At 42.1% G+C, this 25,106-nt stretch overlaps 1 protein-coding gene across 1 annotated transcript in view; it reads left to right on the forward strand.

Moving 5' to 3' along the window:
* The window catches only part of CUL3 (cullin 3), a 113,829-nt gene that overhangs the window by 74,067 nt on the left and 14,656 nt on the right, over window positions 1–25,106 (forward strand). The window contains exons 8-13 of the mRNA XM_030574653.1: window positions 1,061–1,237; window positions 3,568–3,738; window positions 7,025–7,132; window positions 12,709–12,833; window positions 13,154–13,250; window positions 20,343–20,477. Coding sequence (XP_030430513.1) covers window positions 1,061–1,237; window positions 3,568–3,738; window positions 7,025–7,132; window positions 12,709–12,833; window positions 13,154–13,250; window positions 20,343–20,477 — 813 coding nt within the window. The remainder of the gene's footprint in view (window positions 1–1,060; window positions 1,238–3,567; window positions 3,739–7,024; window positions 7,133–12,708; window positions 12,834–13,153; window positions 13,251–20,342; window positions 20,478–25,106) is intronic.

Genomic DNA, 25,106 nt, shown 5'->3' on the forward strand with positions numbered 1-25,106 from the left:
GGCATGTCTGGGGCTCTGACCCAGAGCAGCCGTTTGCCTCTCTGGTTCTTTGGTAGGCGTCACGCGGCACTGCTGCGGGTCCCTGTTATAACCTCTGTCCTTCATGCCCTTGGAGATTTTTTCAAATATTCCGGCATTTCAGCTTTTGGAATAGCGTTCGGATAGCACGGATTTGTCTCCCCATACAGCGATCAGATGCAGTACCTCCTGTTCGGTCCATGCTGGAGCTCTTTTGCAATTCTGGGACTCTATGGTCACCTGTGCTGATGAGCACTGCATGATCACCTGTGCTCAAAAGTTCGTGGGGCTTTTCCAGTCTACCTGGCCAGTGCATCTGAGTTGAGAGTGCTGTCCAGAGCAGTCACAATGGAGCACTCTGGGATAGCTCCCGAAGGCCAATACCGTTGAATTGCATCCAATCTACCCCAAATTTGACCCAGGAAGGTCGATTTCCACACTAATCCCCTCATCGGGGAGGAGTACAGAAATCGATTTTAAGAGCCCTTTAAGTCAATAAAAATGGTTTCATCATGTAGATGGGCACAGGGTTAAATTGATCTGACACTGCTAAATTCAACCTAAACTCGTAGTGTAGACCAGGGCTTGGTACTTGACACTTTCCTGCCTATGTTACTGTTCTAAAGTGCTTCACTGCAAAGAATGAACCACAGCCAGTAGTACTGAAAAGGCACATTCCCCTAAAATAATAAAATAAAACAAGCTTTTCAATTTTAAAGAAAGATAGATTAAAGCATATGGTAGTATTTCTTTATTAAACAGCCTATTATGATAATCACGCCACAATTAATGCAGTTGTTTTAGTCCATTTATTTCAGGGTTTCAGTTTCGTCTGACCATAAATTTGAATTACAGCAACTAGAAACATAATTTTAAATCGAAGTAACGATTCTGAATAATACTGCGAAATATGTAGATAAATGCTAAATTAGCAGAATCTCTGTTTAACTATGGTCTCCTGAAATGCAATACTGGAGTGTCGTTTTCTTACTAGCAGTATTATATTTGTAAAAATAAAATGTTATGCTTTATTTTTCTTAAGGGTTTACTGGATTTGAAGAGTAGGTTTGATCGGTTTCTTCAAGAATCTTTCAATAATGACCGGCTCTTCAAACAAACTATTGCGGGTGACTTTGAGTATTTCCTCAATCTCAACTCTAGGTCTCCAGAGTACCTCTCGTTATTTATTGATGATAAGCTGAAAAAAGGAGTCAAGGGAGTAAGTACAAGTTCAATTACCAGGCTATACTGAATCTGTGAAAAACAGTAGCAGGTTAAACTAAACTAGTTGACTTTGTATACTTTTATAAACTTTTATGTGAATATGTATGTTATACTTTTTAAAAATGCACTATTACATGGTGCATTTGTGTGCATAATGCTTTAGATATGTAAGTAAACAAGTTGCCTATCACAAAAACCTTATAAGCTAAACAGTTAACATACAGACAATGGATGAGGGAAAAAAATTAGACTCAAGCATGGTAAACAATTGCTCAGTTTTTATTTTTTTGTCTTCAGTTGCTTTGTGAACCAAATTAAAGTGTTGCATTTAGGCATGAAAATGTGGGGCCAGAGATGGTTAGTGGAGGAAGTCTAGTCAAAAGAATTAAACTTTTAAGAGGGATGCATTAACAGGTGTGTAGTAAACAAGACACGAGAAGTCATTGTTCCGCTTTACTCTGCGCTAGTTAGGCCTCAACTGGAGTATTGTGTCCAGTTCTGGGCACCGCATTTCAAGAAAGATGTGGAGAAATTGGAGAGGGTCCAGAGAAGAGCAACGAGAATGATTAAAGGTCTTGAGAAATGACCTATGAAGGAAGGCTGAAGGAATTGGGTTTGTTTAGTTTGGAAAAGAGAAGACTGAGAGGGGACATGATAGCAGTTTTCAGGTATCTAAAAGGGTGTCATCAGGAGGAGGGAGAAAACTTGTTCACCTTAGCCTCCAATGATAGAACAAGAAGCAATGGGCTTAAACTGCAGCAAGGGAGATTTAGGTTGGACATTAGGAAAAAGTTCCTAACTGTCAGGGTAGTTAAACACTGGAATAGATTGCCTAGGGAAGTTGTGGAATCTCCATCTCTGGAGGTATTTAAGAGTAGGTTAGATAAATGTCTATTAGGGATGGTCTAGACAGTATTTGGTCCTGCCATGAGGGCAGGGGATTGGACTCGATGACCTCTCGAGGTCCCTTCCTGTCCTTCAGTCTATGAGTAAATTTTTTATTTTTGCTGGACTGTGATCAGTATTACTTGAATATAAAATATTACACAAGAAGAATGTATAACAAGCTAAGAGATTTTCCTTTAGAAAAGATGTTACAGCTGACTCAAAAAGACACTGGCTAGCTTCTCTGTTTTATTAACTCTTTCTAATTTGAAAGAAAATAAAGCATAATAGTTTGAAAGATCAATCACAATGGAAAGAAGTACTGACCAGTGTGTTCATTTCCAAACCTTTTTTAAAAAAGTTTTGTTTCAGCAAATTTTTAATTAGAGCTGCGTATGCTGAGTGTTGCTGACGACCTTGGTCAGAATTGTTTGATTTTTATTTTGTAATTGTTTCCTTTAATGTGTTCAGATTGCAAGAAAATCTCTGAGATCCTTATAGTTTATATTTTTGCTAGTGCTTCAGAAATTAAATTATAAACTCTAATTAATTATAAATTATTTTATCCTATGAAATCTGAAATTTTACCCACTTTCTGTGCAACAGTCAAATTCAATAAAATGAGTTGTGAATGAGCTTTAAGTCTTAATTTAAAATGACATGTCATTTCAGTAGCATTTCTCTGTACTTTGTTTAGAGCTTTTGTAGATATTTAAGTAAAATACTAGTTTTTCCTATTGTATGTCACAGCTTTTCCCCTCCTCATTGTCTCTTCTCCATTTTCATACTACTTGGTTTTCTTCTTTGCATGATATGACTGCCCTGCCCTTTGGCCATTTTGCTACCACAATGGTCCTACTTCTGCCCATCTGCAATCATACTTCCCACAGGCGGAATGGAATACTAATTAAGGGTGCAAATTGCGTTGATAGTATGAATCATAAAAAGAGAGTCTTTAATTTGCCATAGTGGTGGTGAGGAAACCTTTAAGGATGCAGCAGCTAAATCCAATTAAATGAGACATTTTAGCATTAGTACTTCCATACTTTATCATGGGTACAAGCTGGTCGAAGGGCTTGTCTATACTTAAAACTTTAGTGTGGACACTACGTATGCCAACGGGTGGGGTTGTCCTTTGGTATAGGTAATCTACCTCCCTGAGAGGTGGAAGAATTCTTCCATCAATCTAGTGCTGTCAACACAGGATCTTAGGTCTGCTTGGGTGTGCATTTTTTTATCACTGACTGATGTAGTTAAACCGACCTAATTTTCTAGTGTAGAGCAGGCCTAACTTTGTCCTGGATGTGTAACTGGATTGTATGACAGTATTGGTTGGTTGTGTGTGCTGACTGTAGATTACTTTTCCATTACTTTTGGTTGTATAAGAAATATGTACTCAGAGACTAAAAATAGCAAATTAATTGTTTCTTTATTTTATAGCTAACGGAGCAAGAAGTAGAGACTATATTGGATAAGGCAATGGTTCTGTTTAGGTTTATGCAAGAGAAAGATGTTTTTGAACGTTACTATAAACAGCACTTGGCAAGAAGACTTCTTACAAACAAGAGTGTTTCAGATGACTCTGAGAAAAATATGATATCTAAATTAAAGGTAAGATAGCTACCAGCACACAACTTAGCTCCTTCAAACTGTTCTTAAATTGAGTTTTATTCCTTTATTTCTTTTTCTTTTAATAAATATTTACTTGGCATGAAACTGATTACAATATACTCATTTAAATACCAAATTAAAGTTTTTAATAGATACAGAAAACACCCGCTTTATTTCTATTGTTAAAGATTATCTGTCAGAAAAAAGAATTGCTACTACAAAATGACGGTTGAATGTCCCACGTTGGGTGGGAGGGCATTTCAGAATATTGAACTTTTTGGGAGAGGCGGGTGGCTCTATGAAATATCTTCCAGTGAGGCAGTGTGATCTAGTGGTTTGAGACCAGGAGTTTCACCTTGATCTTATTCCTAACGTTTCCACTGACATACTGTGTAACTTCGCAAAAGATGCTTACCATTTCTGTATCAAAATAGTCTCACCTTTTAAATGCCAGTAATACTTAACCACCTAAAACACTTTGAGGTCCTTTTGGTGAAAGGTTCTTTGGTAGGTACCAAGTATTATTTCTTCTGTATGAATCCTCCTTTCACTCATATGCATTGTAATGGTGATATCATACTAATATCTGAAAACAAATTTACCTTATAGTTTCCTTTACTTCCCTTACACTCAGTACCATGGGTTCCTAAAATTTTCAGTAATCTCACTTCATAACCTATAGCATCCTTAAAAAAACCTCTACTTGTCTAGCTCAAATGAACTTTTTGGATGGATGAATAAACTATTATAATTTTGTTTCAGTGTCATGGTAAATTGACAGGTGAAGTTTATCCCTGTGCTGGTGAATTTTCATGACAGTTTTGCAGTACTGTCCTGTACAATAAGAGATATGGATGCTCAAAAGAAGTATTTAAAGTGCTGAAGTGTAAGGAGAGATCAGAGAAAACAGATTTTACCTTATTTATTGGAGTAGGCTTCAGTCCTCACATGCAAAAGAGAACTGCGCTTGTAAGACCTGAAAATGGGCTAGGAGTGGAACTCGGTATGTCTACACTACAGGATTATTCCGATTTTACATAAACCGATTTTGTAAAACAGATTGTGTAAAGTTGAGTGCACGCGGCCACACTAAGCACATTAATTTGGCAGTGTGCGTCCATGTACCGAGGCTAGCATTGATTTCCAGAGCGTTGCACTGTGGGTAGATATCCCGTAGCTATCCCATAGTTCCTGCAGTCTCCCCCGCCCCTTGAAATTCTGGGTTGAGATCCCAGTGCATGATGGTGCAAAAACAGTGTCACGGGTGATTCTGGGTAAATGACGTCACTCATTCCCTCCTCCGTGAAAACAACGGCAGACAATCATTTCGCGCCCTTTTTCCCTGGATTGCCCTGGCAGACACCATAGCATGGCAACCATGGAGCCCGTTTTGCCTTTTGTCACTGTCACTGTATGTGTGCAGGATGCCGCTGACAGAGGCGGTACTGCAGTGCTACACAGCAGCATTCATTTGCCATTGCAAGGTAGCAGAGATGATTACCAGTCATTCTATACCGTCTACTGTGCCATTGTAAATTGGCGATGAAATGACGGTTATCAGTCGTTCTGTACCGTCTGCTGCTGTCATGGGTGCTCCTGGCTGGCCTTAGCTGAGGTCGGCCTGGGGTGAAAAGACAAAAATGGGAATGAGTCCCCGAGTCAATCCTTCCTTTATGGTTTATCTAAAAATAGTCAGTCCTACCTAGAATATGGAGCAAGTGTACTAGAGAATCAATGTATCAGAGAACCAGAGAGCACAGCTGCTCCATGTCAGATCCCGCAGAAATTATTAGCTGTATGCCATTCACGGGGGGTGCCCCTGCAGCAACCCCATCTGTTGATACCCTTCTCCTCCAACCTTTCTGGGCTGCCGTGGCAGTGTCCCCCATTTGTGTGATGACGTAATAAAAAACGCAGGAATAAGAAACACTGACTTTTTAGTGATTTAAAATGAGAGGGGGCAGCCTCCAACTGCTATGATAGTCCAGGCAGGACATTAAAAGGTGGGGGGAGAGGAGCCCAGCATCCTGCTGCTATGATAGTCTAGGCAGTACAGAATCTTTTCTTTAGACATGAAAGGGGGGGGCGCCGATGGAACTCAGCCCCCAGCTGCTATGATGAGGATGGTTACCAGCCGTTCTGTACCATCTACCAGGAATGACCCAGAGTCATTCTTATTTTTACCCAGGCGCCCCTGGCCGACCTCACCTGAGGCCAACCAGGAGCACTCACAGGCTGATGATTACGATGGATAGCAGTCATATTGTACCATCTGCCACCGGGGAGGGGAGGGGAGAGGATGCTGCTATTCATTGCTACAGCACCGCATCTACCAGCAGCATGCAGTAGACATAGGATGACATGGAAAAAAATCGTTTCTTGACTTTATCTTTTCTTTCATGGGGGGGGGGGTAGGCGGGTAAATTGACGACATATACCCTGAAACATCCCAGACAATGTGTTTGACCCTACAGGCACTGGGAGCTCAGCCAAGAATGCAAATGCTTTTCGGAGACTGCGGGGACTGTGGGATAGCTGGAGTCCTCAGTACCCCCTCCCTCCCTCCATGAGTATCCATTTGATTCTTTGGCTTTCTGTTATGCTTGTCACACAGCACTGTGCTGTGGCCTCTGTCTACCATAGCCTGGACATTTTTTCAAATGTTTTCTCATTTCGTCTTCTGTAACGGAGCTGTGATAGAACAGATTTGTCTCTCCATACAGCGATCAGATCCAGTATCTCCTGTACGGCCCATGCTGGAGCTTTTTTTGGATTTGAGACTGCATCGCCACCCGTGCTGATCAGAGCTCCACGCTGGGCAAACAGGAAATGAAATTCAAAAGTTTTCTGGGCTTTTCCTGTTTACCTGGCCAATGCATCAGAGTTCGGATTGCTGTCCAGAGCAGTCACAATGATGCACTGTGGGATACCGCCCAGAGGCCAATACCGTCTATTTGCGGCCACACTAACCCTAATCCGATATGGTAATACTGATTTTAGCGCTACTCCTCTCATCGGGGAGGAGTACAGAAACCGATTTAAAGAGCCCTTTATATCGATATAAAGGGCCTCGTAGTGTGGACGGTTGCAGCGTTAAATCGGTTTAACACTGCTAAAATCGATTTAAACGCATAGTGTAGACCAGGCCTCAGTTAAAGAAAAGTATAGAGAATGTCCTCTCCATGTTTGTCTGGGACATTCAGTGACTAACTCCAGTGTTTCAGGATTTAAGTGTTTGCAGATCCATTTTATAATTATAATATAGCAAATACTTTTTTTTTGGTAGACTGAATGTGGATGTCAATTCACATCTAAACTGGAAGGAATGTTCAGGGATATGAGCATCTCAAACACAACAATGGATGAATTCAGGCAACATCTACAGGCTACAGGGGTAAGAATCGTTCAGATCTTTTCTTGTGCTTCTGTTTTTACATATAAACACAACCTGCACTAGAGAGATTCTACATTACTCTTCATTCCCTCACTTCTCTCAGCAAAATCAGAACTTTTTAAGTTAAATTTTTAACCTTGCCATTTTTTCTTACCCACTCTGAAAATATTTTGATCTTGAGATTTGTTTGACGCCTGACTTATTACTTTATTGAGTTAAATTACTATTCTTTAAGTCCTGTTGAGTCTTTTACTGCGTCAGTGTTCTTCTAAGTCAGTGGTGGGAAACTTGCTGCCCATAGGCAGGCCGCGAGACAGTTTTTCCACTGACCGTCCGTAGGCACGGCCGCCCGCCTGCAGCTGTGGCCGCGGTTCGCCATTCCCGGCCAATGGGAGCTGCGGGAAATGGTGCGGGCTGCAGGAATGTGCTGACCACTGCTTCCCACAGCTCCGATTGGCCAGGAATGGTGAACCATGGTCACTGGGAGCTGCAGGTGGACGTCGATATAAACAAACTGTCTCATGACCCACCAGCGGATTACCCTGATGGGCTGCAGTTTGCCCACCACTGTTCTAAATAGTTGTATGGACTGTCCTCTATAAATGAGTCACACACATGCAAAACTTTAATTTATGCGAAAACATAATGTAATAATTTAAGTAAAAGTTATACGGTGTATTTGCATAGACTTAGTGCTTGGTAAAAGTAGGAATAGTTACAGTGGACATACAGTCTTGTCAATACACCATTGCATGACAAGATTTGAAAAGCTTCGTAGCTAAACTTATGAACTGTTAAACTGCTTTGCCAGCAGGTGGCATACACTTACTTATTGTTGAGACAAATAGACGGTAAATTTTTCATCATCAGTTAGTGTTTGAACTCATGAGCTCCACTTTAAAGTTACAACTTTGTATGTCACTTTTTAAAGACATGTTTGTGCAACTCTTCCTATTGTCTGTCAGTTCCATTTTATTTTTTAATTAAAGATTTTTTTTTCCAAATTTTCTATCACAGTGTCTTTCTTTTTATCTCATTTTGGTCAAGTTTATTTTTAGACATGCTAGTTTTTCTTTGTATTGGATCTTAATTGGTATGAAATTCCTTGGAATGTTTAAAGGGTACAGAATTGAGTGTCTGCCCTCTTGGGAGTCAAAGTTTTGTATGAGATCCATCTACTTTGGTGCACATCCAACAGAATTAGTTCTTTGGCAGCACTTTGACAAACGTTTCCAATTTTTATGCGGAGATTTTGATAATACTAACTCTGTTGGGAGTTGCACCTGGCACTGTTACAGGTGGTCTTGCTAGTTCTGTTTATCTGAATGTATATGAGTTAATCTTAGAATGTTATTGGAAAAATCATGGAGCAGGTCCTCAAGGAATCACTTCTGAAGCACTTCGAGGAGAGGAAATTCATCAGGAACACTGAGCATGGATTCACCAAGGGCAAGTCATACCTGACTAACCTAATTGCCTGGTATGACGAGATAACTGGCTCTGTGGATGAGGGGAAAGCAGTGGATGTATTATTCCTTGACTTTAGCAAAGCTTTTGATACAGTCTCCCACAGCATTCTTGCCAGAAAATTAAGGAAGTATGGGCTGAATGAATGGACTATACGGTGGATAGAAAGCTGACTAGATCATTGGGCTCAACAGGTAGTGATCAATGGCTCCATGTCTAGTGGGCAGCCAGTGTCTAGCAGAGTGCCCCAAGGGTCGGTCCTGGGGCCAGTTTTGTTCAAAATCTTCATTAACAATCTGGAGGATGGCATGGATTGCATCCTCAGCAAGTTTGCAGATGACACTAAACTGGGAGGAGTGGTAGATACACTGGAGAGTAGGGATAGGATACAGAGGGACCTAGACAAATTGGAGGACTGAGCCGAAAGAAATATGATGAGGTTCAACAAGGACAAATGCAGAGTCCTGTACTTAGGATGGAAGAATTCCATGCACTGCTACAAACTAGGGTCCGAGTGGCTAGTCAGCAGTTCTGCAGTAAAGGACCTAGGGGTTACAGTGAATGAGAAGCTGGATATGAGTCAACAGTGTGCCCTTGTTGCCAAGAATGCTAACAGCGTTTTGGGCTGTATAAATAGGAGCATTGCCAGCAGATTGAGGAACGTGATAATTCCCATCTATTCGCATTGGTGAGGCCTCATCTGGAGTAGTGTGTCCAGTTTTGGGCCCCAATTGGAAAGAGACCAGCGGAGGGCAACAAATATGATTAGGGATCTGGAACACATGATTTATGAGGAGAGGCTGAGGGAACTGGGATTGTTTAGTCTGCGGAAGAGAAGAATGAGGGGGGGATTTGATAGCTGCTTTCAGCTACCTGAAAGGGGGTTCCAAAGAGGATAAATCTAGACTGTTCTCAGTGGTACCAGATGATGGAACAGAGAGTAATGGTCTCAAATTGCAGGGGGGAGGTTTAGGTTGGATATTAGGAAAAACTTTTTCGCTAGGAGGGTGGTGAAGCACTGGAATGGTGGGAGGTGGTGGAATCTCCTTCCCTAGAGATTTTTAAGATCAGGCTTGACGAAGCCCTGATTGGGATGATTTAGTCTGGGATTAGTCCTTCTTTGAGAAGGGGTTTGGACTAGATGACCTCCTGAGGTCCCTTCCAACCCAGATATTCTATGATTGTCACCTATGATGGACTTTTTATACATTGACCATATGACCAGCAAAAATTGTTTCCTTCCTAATTCTTTAAAAATAATTTGAGTTGCAGTTTCTGCCTGTTTGTTACATCAGTGCAAGTAAACAAAACATTTTATGGTGTTTGAAACATTAAAACCATGCATCAGTTTCTGTGTTCTCTGTGACAGCAGTGACTTGAAGGTTACATTAATCCTTCCATAAAACACACTGCAAGACTTTACTACTTCATTCACTTTTGATCATTATTAGTTCATGGGTCAGTTTCTGGAGACTGTTATTCCTGATACTGGTAGGAACGAGGATGTGCCTTGTGGTGTACTACCTATGGAATGTGTTCATTTTGTTTCATAGGTGATTTGGCATTACAAGCTTCATATTTTTATTTTTTTTTGTAGCAGTCCAAAGTGCTTTGTGATTATTTTTTTTTAATAACTTAAAAGTCACAGTAATTGAAATACGGTAGACAATAATGCTAACAGGCTTCCAAATACTGCCAGCTCACAAATACGCAAAGAACCACTGCTCTAGCAGAACAATTCTGTAATAAAAGGTGGCACTGGGAAAGGAATCAGGAGTCTTTCTTCATTTTACCATTGTGGTACAAGAAGTTTTAGAGTTTCTATTAATAGTCCTAACGTGTTCTTTTTTTTAAACAACTTTGGTGCACTAGATTCATGTGATCCTTCCTAGACAAGAGTCGCAAGCCAGCTCTTCCCCATTCAGAATCCAAAAGCCTCAGAGACAGATATAAAACTGAGTTAGTAGGTATTCGGAAGGATGATGCAGCTGATGATTCAGCAGTACTTTCTTTCACTGAGAAACTAAAGTGGAAGAAGTCAAAAGATTATAGAACTTTAGGCATTTTCCAGATTGATGAACCTGAAGTCTTGGGTTTTGGAGGTCATGCAGCACAATTCTAGACTTGAAAGGCTCTGTCCCTCTGTTAGTCCATGCTACACACATTCTGGTGATAAGAGGAGTCATATGAGACTTTACATTCCTAAAACTTGTTCTAAATCGAATATCTGCCCCTTTATATTTAGCACTGCATCTGTGAGAACCTGAGTGAGCTCAAGCTCTTGTCTATCACTAAGATGTTTCAAAGATTCAGTGAGTAAGAAAGCATACTCTTCTTTCCAGATATAATGTTGCAGTTCCACTATATTCAGTAAACATATTTTCCATACACTCTCATGCCCATTCTGATTCCACAGTTCATAAGCTAGGCATTATCTGGAACAAATAAAAATATTTCGATTCAATGCACCTTTTTGTTGATTGTATGCATTGGATTAACATTCAAGAGTACGTCTGCACTGTGATTGTAGACCTATGGCACAGCTGCGGCTGGCCCAGGTCAATTGACTTGTGTTCACGGGGTGCAAGGTATGGGGTTATAAAATTGCAGTGTAGAAATCTGGGCTCCAGCCTAAGCCTGAATATCCACACTGCGATTTCATAGTCCCCTAAGCCTGTCAACTGACCTGGCTCTGAAACTTGGTACTGTGGGATTTTTTTAACCTCAGTGTAGACGTTCCCCATCTCTAGATGGATGATTAACTGCATTTCTCCGAACATCAGTGTGATGTTAAGGCTCATGAAATCACAAGCATGTCAGTGACATTGGATGGCCTTTGGTTCACCCTGGAGAAACCTCAATACAGTTCTTTATGTATATTTGTAAAATATTGTTTTAGATTGTTATCTTGCATCCAGTCTCTGTTAATCCAATTCTGGATTGTGTGGCCCAACTGACTTATTTCCCCCCAAGAGGTCTTTAGATGTTAGTTCTGATGTATGTATTAGGTGCATTTTATTCTTCTGATATAAAAGTAGCAATCTTAATATTTCTCAGGGATGCTGTGTCGCTCTTTAACTTGGGAGGCATCTGCTTTTTGTCCAGTGATATTTGTGACTTTTTCCTTTAATCTGATCCACTCTAATGCTGTATATTAGTTTTGTAGTCTGTAAGAACCTGGATGTGTTTATAATCTTACTTTTTCTTTGTAAGAGAAGCAAATTACTTACCTATAAGCATGTTCTTTGGAGGTATTAATCATAAGCCCTCATTAACCCACCTCATTTCTCTGTGGAAGCTGGCAATACACTCAGTTATAAGTTTGGCACTGTGGAATTTAGTTGAGACACTTCTTGACAATCATACCTGGATTTCAAATAGATATGTGTCACCTGCTGATGAGACCATTATAATAACTTAGAACATCAACTGTAGAGTGTTCCAGACCTGTGTGAATACCTATTTTAATAACTACTTTCAGAGAACAAGTATTAAGCCACATAATTTTTTCAGGTTGAGCAAGAAGTCAGTCCTTTACATAAAACAATGGGAAAATATATGCAGATGATTTCTGCTGTAAAACTCCAGAGTGGGAATGGCACAAAAAACTCCTATTGCTTAGTGTTGAATGTCTAACTGTTGCTTATACTTTTCTGCCAGAGGGCAAGTACAAAAACTGTTACTTCGCAATTCATATTGTTAGCAACACAGCATATACTTTTTTTTTTCCTATGCAGTCAGTCGTATTGGAAACAGAATAAAAACAGAAGGCAAAATGACACATTTTACCCTGTAATGCATCTGACCTTGTAAAGCTCGGAATTTCAGAATTACTGCATTATTATCATGAATACTGAGTGGTTGCATAGCATTTTTTACATTATCATACTCTGTATAGTCTTAAAGTACCATATGGGAACAATGTGAGCTTTTGGTCTCCTGCTCCAGAGAGGATGAATTTAATTTGTGCAGCTCAGAAAGAATAGCAGCTACAATTTCTCCTTAGCCTTTGGAAAGTAAAAAATAAAAAGTCTAATTATACCATAGGAGAAGTGGAGAACACTGTCCTATTTTAAAACGGTGGATGTCTTCTTCCAATGTTGCTGTAGGTCTCATTAGGTGGTGTTGATCTCACAGTGCGGGTTCTCACAACAGGCTACTGGCCTACTCAGTCAGCCACACCAAAGTGCAACATCCCTCCAGCCCCCAGACATGCTTTTGAAGTATTTAGAAGGTATGTATTAAATCAGGCCTTGTATTTTTAAAACAATGGGTACAGTAAATATACTTAAAGGCATATTAAAGAGCTGCTTTGTTCTTTTTGGGGTAAACTAGAAAACTCACTACTTGGTTTTTTGTTTCAAATGAGACCGTAACCTCAATTTAAAAAAAAAAAAAAAAAAAAAAAAAAGGTTAGAGTAACTGTTACACATTACACTTACTACAGTACATCCTGAAGAGTTCAAAATTTTCTATGTTTATAAAGTGCTTTTGGATCATCTGCATAAAATGTGCCGTATAAATATGTAAATTTTCATTTTAATTGTCTCGTAGATTTTATTTAGCCAAACATAGTGGTCGACAGCTGACACTCCAGCATCACATGGGTTCAGCAGATCTCAATGCCACCTTCTATGGACCTGTTAAAAAGGTAAATGTCTGTATTCTGAAAGTGTTATGGTTTAATCTCAAAAATTTTGTAAATGTACAGATAAATTTGTCATCAGTTTTGAATTTTCTTAGCTATAAATTAAACTGCCTGTATAGGACATAAGCACAAGTTTTTAGAAAAAAATACATCTATCCCTTTTTTAAAAATTCAACTCTTACCTTGGCAGCAGTTTCGAGTATACTTACAAGCATACATTCTATAATCCTGAATCAAATTTGAAACTCCCCAACCTGTTGGTTTAATTAAATCATAGGATGATAATGGCCTCATAAATTTTAAGGTCAGAAGAGACCATCATGATCATCTAGTCTGACCTCCTGCACATTGCAGGTCACAGAACCTCACCCGTGACTCCTGTAATAGATCCCTAGCCTCTGGCTGAGTTACTGAAGTTCTCAAATAATGAATTAAAGAGTTCAAGTTACAGAAAATCCACCATTTATCCTAGTTTAAACCTGCAAATGACCTGTTCCCCATACTGCAGAGGAAGGTGAAAACCCCACAGGGTCTCTGCCAATCTTATTTGTATTAAAATTCCTTCCTGACCCCAAATGCGGCCATTAGTTAGACCCTGAGCCATGTGGGCAAGACCCATCAACCAGACAGCTGGGAAAGAATTCGCTGTAGTAACTCAGAGCCCTCCCCATCTAATGGCCCATTACCAGCCATTGGAGATATTTGCTGCTATCAGATGCAGGGTATGGCTACACTTGAAACTTCAGAGCGCTGCCGTGGCAGCACTGCGAAGTGTGAGTGTGGTTGCAGCGCCAGTGCTGGGAGAGAGCTCTCCCAGCGCTGCACGTAAACCACATCCTCTACGGGTGTAGCTTGCAGTACTGGGAGCCGCGCTCGCAGTACTGGGAGCCGCGCTCGCAGCGCTGCGGCACTGATTACACTGAGGCTTTACAGCGCTGTATCTTGCGGCGCTCAGGGGGGTGTTTTTTCACACCCCTGAGCGCGAAAGTTGCAGCGCTGTAAAGCGCTAGTGTAGCCATGGCCGCAGATCAGCTGCATGCCATTGTGGGAAGTTTCATCATACCATCCTCACCATAAACTGATCAAGCTCAGTCTTTAAACCAGTTAGGTTTTTTTGCTACCAGTACTCCTCTTGGAACTCTGTTCCAGAACTTTACTCCTCTGATGGTTAGAAACCTTCATCTAATTTCAAGCCTAAACATGTTGATGGCCAGTTTTATATCCATTTATTCTTGTGTCCACATTGGTGCTTAACTTAAATAACTTGTCACCCTCCCTGGTATTTATCCCTCTGATGAGAGCAATCATATCTTCCCCCAAACCAAGATATGATTGTTTGGTTAGCCTAAATAAGCCAAGGTCTTTGAGTCTCCTCTCATAAGGTAGGTTTTCCATTCCTCAGATCATCCTAATGGCCCTTCTCTGCGCCTGTTCCTGTTTCAATTAATCTTTCCTAAACATGGGAGACCAGAACTGCACACAGTATTCCAGACAAGGTCTCACCAGTGCCTGGTGTAATGGTACTAAGAGTTCTCTGTCTCTACTGGAAATACCTACCCTGATGCACCCTAGGACTTCATTAGCCTTTTTCTCAACTGCATCACATTGACGGCTCATAGTCATCCTGATCAAATAAGACACTCAGGTTTTTGTCCTCCTCTATCACTTCCAACTGATACACACCCAGCTTATAGCAGAAATTCTTATTGTTAGTCCCTAAATGCATGACCTTGCAATTTGGGCTGTTAAATTTCATCCCATTTCTACTACTCCAGTTTACAAGGTCATCCGTATCATCTTGTGTGATAGTCTGGTCCTCCTCTGTATTGGAAATACCTCCTAACTTCGTTTCATCTGCAAATGTTATTAGCACAAACACACTTTTTCTGCCAAGGTCAGTAATAAAAATGTTAAACAAGATAGGTCCCAAGACTGAGGAACTCCCTCCAACCTGACAGTTCACTTTCAGTAGGACCCATTGTAGTGTCTTCTTTAACTAGTTCCTAATCCACCTTTTAATATTCATATTAATCCTCATCCTCTCCAATTTAATTATTTATTTCCCATTTGGAACTCTATGAAATGCCTTGCTGAAATCCAGGTAGATCAGATCTACTGCGTTTCCTTTGTCTAAAAAATCAGTTATCTTCTCAAAGACGGAGATCAGGTTGGTCTGGCACGATCTAGATTTTGTAAAATCATGTTGTATTGTATCCCAGTTACCGTTCACCTCTGTCCTTAACCACTTTCTCTTTCAAAATTTGTTCCAAAACATTGCATACAATTGAGATCAAACAAACAGGCCTATAGTTTCCCGAATCACCTTTTTCTCTTTGCTAATATAGTTTCTATTTTTAAGAATTCTCGAGTCATAGGGTATGACCTCTGAGTTTAAAGATTCGTTAAAAATCCTTGCTACTAGGCTTGCAATTTCATCTGCCAGTTGCTTTAATATTCTTGGATGGAGATTATCTGGGCCCCCCAAATTAGTCCCATTAAACTATTTGAGTATGGCTTGCACCTCAGATATGGTAATTTCTACCTCTTTATCCTTGTTCCGAGTAGCCACCCTGCCATTATTTCTAAGTTCTTCATTATCCTTATAAAAACTGAGTAAGTATTTGTTTAGGTGTTGGGCTATGCCTGGATTATCTTTAATCTCCATCCCATCCTCAGTGTTTAGCTGTACCACTTCTTTCCTTGTTTTCTTTTTTTTTATATGGCTATAGACCCTTTTCCTATTATTTTTTAATTCCCTTTGCAAGGTCCAACTCTGCTTGGCTTTTGGCAGTTCTCACTTTATTCGTATACTTTCTGACTTCCAAGAGAGAGCTTTCCTTAGTGATCCATCCAATCTTCATTACTTGTAGGCTTTCTGCTTTCTCTTAATCACTGGTTTGAGATGCTTGCTCATTCAGCTTTGTCTGCAACCGTTCCTTATGAATTTCACCCCCCTTGCTCTGGATGCAGGCTTCAGATAAATTTGCAGAAACTAACTTAAAGTAAATCCAAGCCTTCTCCACATACAGATCCTTAAGTTCTTCGTCCAGTCTACTTCCCTAACTAATTCCCTTTTTCTTTTCTTTTTTTAAAGTTAGTCCTTTTGAAATAAAGGACCCTAGCTGCAGACCTATTTTTGTTTATCCTTCCATTTAGTTTCAACTGAATTAGCTCATGATCACGCAAACCAAGGTTTTCCCCTACAACCAGTTCTTCTATGAAGTCCTCACTTCTCACCAGTACCAAATCTAAAATGGCATCACCTCTTGTTGGTTCAGCATCTGTTTAGTGAAGAAATCTGTCCTCTATCACATCCAGGAAAATCTGGGCCCTACTATTATACTTGTCTTTCAATCTGTATCTGGGAAGTTAGTCTCCTATAACCACACTATTCCCTATAGTATTTATTTCATTAAAAACATTAAAGAGGTCTCTATCCATATCCATATTGGATCTTGGGGGTCTGTAGCATACCCCAAGCACCAGCGCAATGTTTCTCAAACGGGGTCCTGACCCAAAAGTGGACTTCAAGCCTATTGCAGGAGGGATCACGGTATTGCTGCCCCTACTTCTGTGCTACCTTCAGAGCTGGTATTGCCAGCCACCCAGCTCTGAAGGCAGCGCTGCTACCAGCAGGGCACAGAAGTAAGGGTGGCATGGTAGTATGGTATTGTCGCCCTTATCTCTGTGCTCGTGTCATCAGCACTGTCTTCATTGCTGGGCACCCGGCCAGAAAATGCTGCTTTTCAACTACCCAGCTCTGAAAGCAGAGCAGAGAGGGGTGGCTGCTGGACTGGTGCCCACATCTGAAGGCAGCACTTCTGACAGCAGCAGTGCAGGAGTAAGTATGGTATGGAAGGGGTATCATCACTTCTTTGGGGAGAGGGGGCTCATCACAACCTGAAATATTTTCAGAGGGGGTCCCAGTTTAAAAAAAAAAAAAAAAATTGAGAAACCCTGCACTAGCCCTAGGGAACAGCTAGTAGCTTTCTTCCCCAAAGTGATTTTGGTCCAAACAGAATCTGTCTTATCCATTCCGTCATTCCTAATTTCTGTACAGTCTATTTCATCATTAATGTACAATGCAACTCCACCATCTTTGCCTTTATTTCTCTCTTTTCTGAACAGCACATAGCCTTCAATACTTGTACTCCAGTCATAACTGCTATTCCAACAAGTTTCTTTTATCTCTCTAATACCTGATTTCACTTCCTGCACCAGTAGTTCTAGTTCCTCCATTTTGTTACCCAACTCCTTGCATTAGTGTACAAACATCCTAATTGCTGCTGCTTGGTTTCACCCACATTTCTCACCCAGTTGAGTATAGTCATTCTACTCCCAGTATCGCCTACCTGACTGTTAGCTTCTTTGGTATCGGCACTATATCCTTTCTTACTTGATTTTCCTCCCTCTGAATGTTAATCAGATGTGGAGATTACGTACGCATTGCCCAATCATCTCTCCCAAGTTAATCAGTTGTGCCAGCCTTCGTCACAGAAGTCTACTTCTTTCCCTATTCAGATGGAGTCCATCCCATGAGAACAGTACTCTGTCCATGAATGCCTCCAAGTGGTCAAACATAGAATCATAGGACGGGAAGGGACCTCGAATGGCAATCTAGTCCAGTCCTCTGCACTCATGGCAGGGACTCAGTATTATCTAGACCATTCTTGACAGGCGTTTGTCTAGCCTGCTCTTAAAAATCTCCAATGATGGAGATTCCACAGCCTTCCTAAGCAATTTATTCCAGTGCTTAATCACCTTGACAGTTAAGAAGGTTTTCCTAATGTCCAGCCTAACCCTCCCTTGCTGCAATTTAAGCCTATTGCTGCTTCTCCTATCCTCAGAGATTAAGAAGAACAGATTTTTTCCCCCCCTCCTTGTAACAACATTTTATGTACTTGAAAACTGTTATCATGTCCCCTGTGTCTTCTCTTTTCCAGACTAAACAAACTCAGTTTTTTTCAATCTTCCCTTATAGGTCATGTTGTCTAGACCTTTATCATTTTTGTTGCTCTTCTCTGGACCTTGTCCAATTTGTCCATATCTTTCCTGAAATGTGGCTCCCAGAACTGGACACACTACTCCAGCTGAGGCCTGAGTAGCGTGGAAGAATTACTTCTCGTGCCTTCCTTACAACACTCTCTCTTGCTAATACATCCCAGAATGATGATCGCTTTTTTTGCAACAGTGTCACACTGATTCATATTTAGCTTATGGTCCTCTATGACCCACATCCCTTTCCACAGTACTCCTTCCTAGGCAGTCATTTCCCATTTTGTATGTGTGCAACTGATTGTTCCTTCCTAAATGGAGTGCTTTTCATTTGTCCTTACTGAATTTCATCCTATTTGCTTCAGATCGTTTCTCCAGTTTGTCCAGTTCATTTGAATTTTAAGCCTATCCTCTAAAGCACTTGCAACCTCTCCCAGCTTGGTATCATCCACAAACTTTTTATAAGTGTACTCTCTATACCCCTATACCCATTGATGAAGGTATTGAACAGAACCAGACCCAGAACTGATCCCTGCAGGGCCCCATTCGTTATGCCTTCCAGCATGACTGTGAACCACTGATAACTACTCTCTGGGAATGGTTTTCCAATCAGTTTTGCACCCACCTTATGGTAGCTCCATCTAGGTTGCATTTCCCTAGTTAGTTTATGAGAAGGTCATGTGAGATAATATCAAAAGCTTTACTAAAGTCTAGATATACCACATCTACCGCTTCTACCCTATCCACAAGGCTTGTTACCCTGTCAAAGAAAACTATAAGGTTGGTTTGACAGGATTTGTTCTTGACAAATCCATGCTAACTGTTGCTTATCACCTTATTATCTTCTAGATGTTTGCAAATTGATTTCTTAGCTATTTGCTCCATTATTTTTCATTATGTAACATGCCAAAGCCCACCCTATAGCACTACTTCCTAAGCCATTTGTTGACCATCATCATATCTCATCTCACCTTCATTCTCCTCCTCTAGGGACAGATAGAATCCCTGAGCCTCCATTTCCTTAAGCATCTTCCCCAGTCTGCCATAATCTCCCTTGTTTCATTCCAGTGAGAATCTAGCTGTATCATTTATTCCCACATGAAGGACAATCACTGGATTCTTTCCTGCTCCCATTAGGATCCTCTTCAGCCTCAGATCCATGTCCTGTATCTTAGCTCCCAGCAGGCAGCAGAGCCTTCCATTCTCCAAATCAGCTCAGTGAAAGGCCTATCTGTTCTTTTTAGTAGGGAGCCCCCAATCAGATAGACTTGCCTTTTCCTGGGGATGGTGTGATTCTCTGGCCTTCCTCCTGTTCTTTCTGGCTGCAAGTCCTCTTGTCTTTTATTCTCCCTTGTAGTCTTCTCTGCATCAGCCTGTATGTTTCTGCGGCTCTGAACTCTGGGTATCTCCATCGATTCTTCCCCTCTTCTTATAGGACTAGCTGTTCTTCATTGCTCTCCCACCTTATTTTGACCTGTGACTTGGACCAAAGTGAAATTTCTGTGCAGTTGTTACACTGGAATTAAGGTTTAAAAAAAATTTCAAGGCAAACCTATTGTAGTTTCATAATGCCACTATTATCAATTACACTTTTCAAATATATAGAAAACTTAAAGTTTAAATTATACAAACAAAACAAGTAAATTTCATTTGTGAGAAATGGGGAGTAGTAAGCGCTGGAGAGATCAGTATTGGAAAGCTAAGCAAAGGTTAGAAAGAAGGAAGAAAGTGTATGGTACCTGGGGACAGAGAAGGTAATCCAAGTGTAACTGCAACATAAAAAACATAAAGGTGGGATTAGGACACACCCACAATATGGATTACTGAGAGAAGTTTTGGAACTGGCCTGATTGGAGTAAAGAGAGAGGGATATTCGCTGCAGCAATTTGATAAATTGGTAAGCAGGAAGACCTGAAGAGTATATTAAAGTAGTTAGGCAAAATTAGAACCAAGCATATACTACTCTGGGACTTGTGGATTTAAAATCTCAAACTTAATATTGCTTAAGCATAGTTCTCCCTTTACTACATAAAAAGCTTAATCAGGAAATGAAAAAATATTCCTAAAAGTGATTTCATGACTTCTTTTAAATTCAAACAGGAAGATGGCTCAGAGGTTGGTGTAGGAGGTGCCCAAGTAACTGGCTCAAATACAAGGAAGCACATATTGCAAGTTTCCACTTTCCAGATGACGATACTAATGCTCTTTAACAACAGAGAAAAATACACGTTTGAGGTATGATTTGTGGCTTTCTAAGATGACTTTAAAAAAATGTTAAAATGTATTCTGCAGATAGATGCAGAGCATATGTAGATCTATGGTATTATGCATAAGTGGTGTAGGAAATCTTGACCTATGTACAAAAATCTTTTGATGCCAAGGGAATATACCTCATTCGTCCCTAACACACACACACTTTTTTTTTTTTTTTTTAACTTGGTAGTGAGAGTTTGGAGTCCATAATAATTTACTTTTATAGTTAGAGAGATTGTTTTTAGCTCCGTAATGTTTTTTGACATATTGTTAATCCCTTAACATATGGAATGTGTGTTTCTTAGAGAAGTTTCCATTGGGATTGTAAGCTGCGAAACCCTTATTAAAAATGCGGGCTGTGTGTAGCTGCAGGCCCCTCTTCCTTGGAACACTTAAACAAAGGGACCAGGGCCCTTAACCATTTATTTCCTTTAAAGGTTTCCTAAAAATTGGCTGATTGCCTTAGTCATTCTGTAGTCCAGAAACTCGGGATTTAGAAGTATATACCTCTAGACCCCAGCTGCATATAGGGAAAAGATATTCTGCACAACAGTATAAAATACTGTTTTAAGACTGCTTAAAGTTAAAAGGCTTTAATTCAATATAGCCAGTCAGTGAAGACGGGGCCCAAATTGTTTTGGGTCCATTTATTTAAATACTCGAGGATCCACTTGTACCTAAAGCATTAAAAAAACTGATTTCATTTTGTTTGGTCTTCTTTTTTTCTTGAAGAAATCTTTATTCTTGATACATGTTTCATATTCTGAATTCTCAAACCTTGGAATAGGAAGAATCTGCCTTTATTTGATTGCTGAATAGTAGTTAATATATTCAGCACCAGTAAAATAGTGATGCTTTGTTCTGTTGACCTTATGATGTGCTATGATAGCATGACTTTGCAGATAGTAAGTGCATGCATTCACAAAAGCATAACATTGCCAGAGCATAGATCAGTGATGTGTAAGTGCTTGTGCAAAACACAAAGGTTGATAGACTGACTTTATTTTTCAGTTGCCTTTGCAACTACACAAGGTTTGCTATTCTTTATCTATTTCACACAAGAATACTTCTGAGGGCATTCTGCGCCAAAAAATTAGAAACTCTGCGCACAGTATTTTAAAATTCTGCAAGTTTTATTTGTCAATAAATAAATGCAGAGACCTCCAGCATGGTAGTGGGGAGCACAGGCCACTGGCTGCATGAAGGTGGGAGATCACTCTACAGCCCTCCAGCTTCTATCCCTGGGACATGGACTCAGTGGTGAGGCTGCACCTGACCCTGATACAGCACAAGGCCTGAGCCTACCCCAGAAACACCGTGGGGCCTTCCCCTCTGCACCAGGTGTGGGGCAGGCAGTCTCAACCAGGAAGGATCCAAGTGTGGGGGGATCCAGGTGTGGGGTGAGAGGATTCTGTGTGGGACAATCTGAGTGCAAGCAACTCAATGGGGGGTCTAGGTGTAGTGGGGATCTGGATGCACAGAGGCTCATTGGGGATGGGTCCAGGTGCAGGGGCAATGGGACTCTCCAGGGGCTTCCAAGTGAAAGTGGTTGGGGCTCAGCAGAGGGGTCTGGGTGGGGGTCTCAGTGGCGGGTCTGGGTGCTGGGGGGTGAGGCTTGGTGATGTGGGGGTCTGTGTGCAGCTAGTTGGGGTCAGTGGCGTGGAGATCTGGATGGGGCTCAGGCTGGTGCAGGGAGTGGGGCATCAGGGTGGGTGTTTGAGTGCAGGGAATTTAGTGGGGGGTAGTCTGGGTATAGAGGTGGGGAGCCAGAGGCAAGGGGGTTGAGGTTCGGGGAGGGGTTGGGTATGGAGGACTAGAGGAGTTCTGGATGTACCGCGTGAGGCTTGGCACAGGTGTCTGAGTATGGGAGGTCTGGATGCACAGGGATTGGGTGGATGGGGGAGCAGCTTCCCATACAATGACCCTTCCCCCTGCAGTTGAGGAGCAATGGAGGCAGGAAGCAGTGGTGGATACTGCGCTTTCTGCGTCTGGGGTTGGGTCTGACACAGCCCCAGCAACTCCTCTCCTGCCTTGAGCCCAGCAGCTGATTCCAGCTAATGGTAGGAGCCACAGGCTGGGGTGTCCCCAGCCCTGTGGTGGTTTACTGTGTTGCCAGCTGCTCCAGGTACCTGAATCGATGTACCTACGTTGCTACAGAGTGCTGCATGACCGCTCTTGTAGCTTCCCTTTACTTCCCTGTCAGAAAGTCATTTTTTCCATGTGAGACATGAATTCTGCAGAAATGCAGTGGCACAGAATTCCCCCAGGAGTAACAAGTACTAATTGGAGAGTGGACAGATAGAGATCACCACAGCAGCCAAAATGGACAGTGAGTTCTAGTTTTTCGATTGTCTTCTATAGACTGTTGATGTAACAGCGCTGTCCCCACAAACAGTGGGAACCTGTTGAGGCACTGGGGTGAGCGGGCATGGCCCTGCCCATTGCTAAAGGCTTTGAGCATAAAGGAAGGAGCCACCAAACCCAGGCATCAACTAAATCCAGGGGACAAGGAGTGCAGGTCATGGGGATGAAATAAGGGACCCGGGGGAGACATCAAGCAGAGAATCCCAGACAGTGACCCTTGCCCCTCAAGGCATCCAAGGAGTCAGTGGACACCACCCAGAGGAACTCTGCCCAGATACATGTCTTAAAGAGCGATCAGAAGTAGGCCCCACAGTCATAGAGCACCCTCCTGTCCAGCTTCCTTTTCTAATGTGATGGATGGCCATCTTGGCCAATGTTGGGAGAAGGTGGATGGGGAAGTCTCGTCACTTCGTGGCGTCATGGTCTATTGCTAGCCAGATCCCGAGTGGAGGGATAGAGGCCACTGCAGTTTCCCACTTAGATTGACTTGAAGTGATTTCTTCTATCTTTTGATGGGGGTGGCGTGGGGTCAAGAGATTTTTGCCCCATTCCAAATAGCCAGGAAATTGCTTGGTATGTGTAAAATCTCATTGTGGTATGCCAGGGCTTTTCCCCAGCTTCCAATGGTACAATGCCTCACCAAATGCTTTAAGAAGGCTTATTGTGCAAACATAAGTGAATAAAGCAAACAGAAATAGTCCCTTAGCTCACCCTTGTCCTAGGATTTCATGGTCTCCCCTCCCACAATCTCTGCTGATCCTGCTTCTTGCAGCTTCCCAGTCCCCGCCAGCTCTGCTTCATTTCTGGGACACCAGCACCAGGGATAACTTCCTGGTACCTGGCCCTTTGCTCCATAGAAATTAGCTCCACTTCTCAGTCCCAGCCTGTCCCAATAACTTATCCCCTTCCTGCCCTCTAATAGGTCTGTATAGACCCAGGTGTAATCCTACTCTCTTTAATTGGCACATTTGGACCCACCTACCCTGATACATGGGAGCTGGTTCTGGTCTACTCACAGGGACCAGCTACTCGATGACACTCTATAGACCTTCAAGTGACCCAGCTCCTATATGCAGCATTCTGCTTTCAACACTCTATAAAGTCAGTACTGTAAAGGATACAGTAGGACAGGATAACGCCGAAGAAGTTCAAGTAACTTTTGTGCTGACAATAAGCAGAGGTACCAACAAAAAATTATGCCTTTGCAAAAGAGGAAGGAATTTTGTCTAATCAGGCTTCTGTTCCCAGCCTTGTCACTGATAAAACTAACTTTTAAATGTCCCTAAGCTCTTAGCATCATTTTGGATAAGTGGTAACTAAAGCAAATACACCTCTACCCTGATATAATGTAACCCAATATAACAGAGGTTCACATACAACACAGTAAAGCCACGCTCCCACGGGTCCGTGCCTCAGCTCCCAGCTGCGGCGCTCCGCTTCCCGCCGCCGGTGAGTGTGGGGAGGTTGGGGAAAGGATGCCCCCCAGTACTCACCTGCGGTGGGAAGCAGAGCGCCGCGGCTGGAAGCTTGTGGAGTGGAGCTGGCTGGGGCCGGGCTGCTCTGCTTCCCGCTGCCAGTGAGTGCAGGACCTCCCCCCCCCCGGCCCCAGCGACACAGCTGGGGCCGGGGCAAGGAAAGCAGAGTGAACTGGCACTGTGACGCTCCGCTTCCCGCTGCAGGTGAGTGCTGGGGGCATCCTTTCCCCAACCTCCCTGCACTCACCCGACGAGAAGCGGAGTGCCGCAACTGGGAGCTGACAGAGTGGAGCGGCCTGGGGCCGGGCTCCACTTCTCGCCTCTGCCGGCGAGTGCCTGTCGGGGTGGAGTGTATGTGGATGGGGTGGGGACATGGAGCAGGGGGTTGGGTTGGGGTGGGTCCAGGGGGTGATTAGGGATGTGGGTCTCTGGAGGGGGGCGGGCAGGGACAAGGAGCAGAGTGGCCAAAGCAAGTTCAATATAACGCGGTCTCAGCTATAGTGCGGTAACATTTTGGGGCTCTGGAGGACCACGTTATATCGGGGTAGAGGTGTACTTTCTCTTTTGGAGCAGTGCTGACACTTAATAGTTGATGAGGTACTATAGGAGCACAGAGTAATACCATTTAGACTTTGAGGAAAGAGTTTTGCTTTTTAATTGTTGGAGGTTCATATGTTAGGGCTTTGTGTAACTAGTTGGATATTTTTGCGAGGGAAAAAAATGGGCTTATTTTAATGGTGCTTCCATATGAGAGGGAAATTTTTCTGAATGG

The sequence above is a fragment of the Gopherus evgoodei genome, chromosome 9, assembly GCF_007399415.2.
Source record: "Gopherus evgoodei ecotype Sinaloan lineage chromosome 9, rGopEvg1_v1.p, whole genome shotgun sequence".
Classification (NCBI taxonomy): Eukaryota; Metazoa; Chordata; order Testudines; family Testudinidae; genus Gopherus; species Gopherus evgoodei.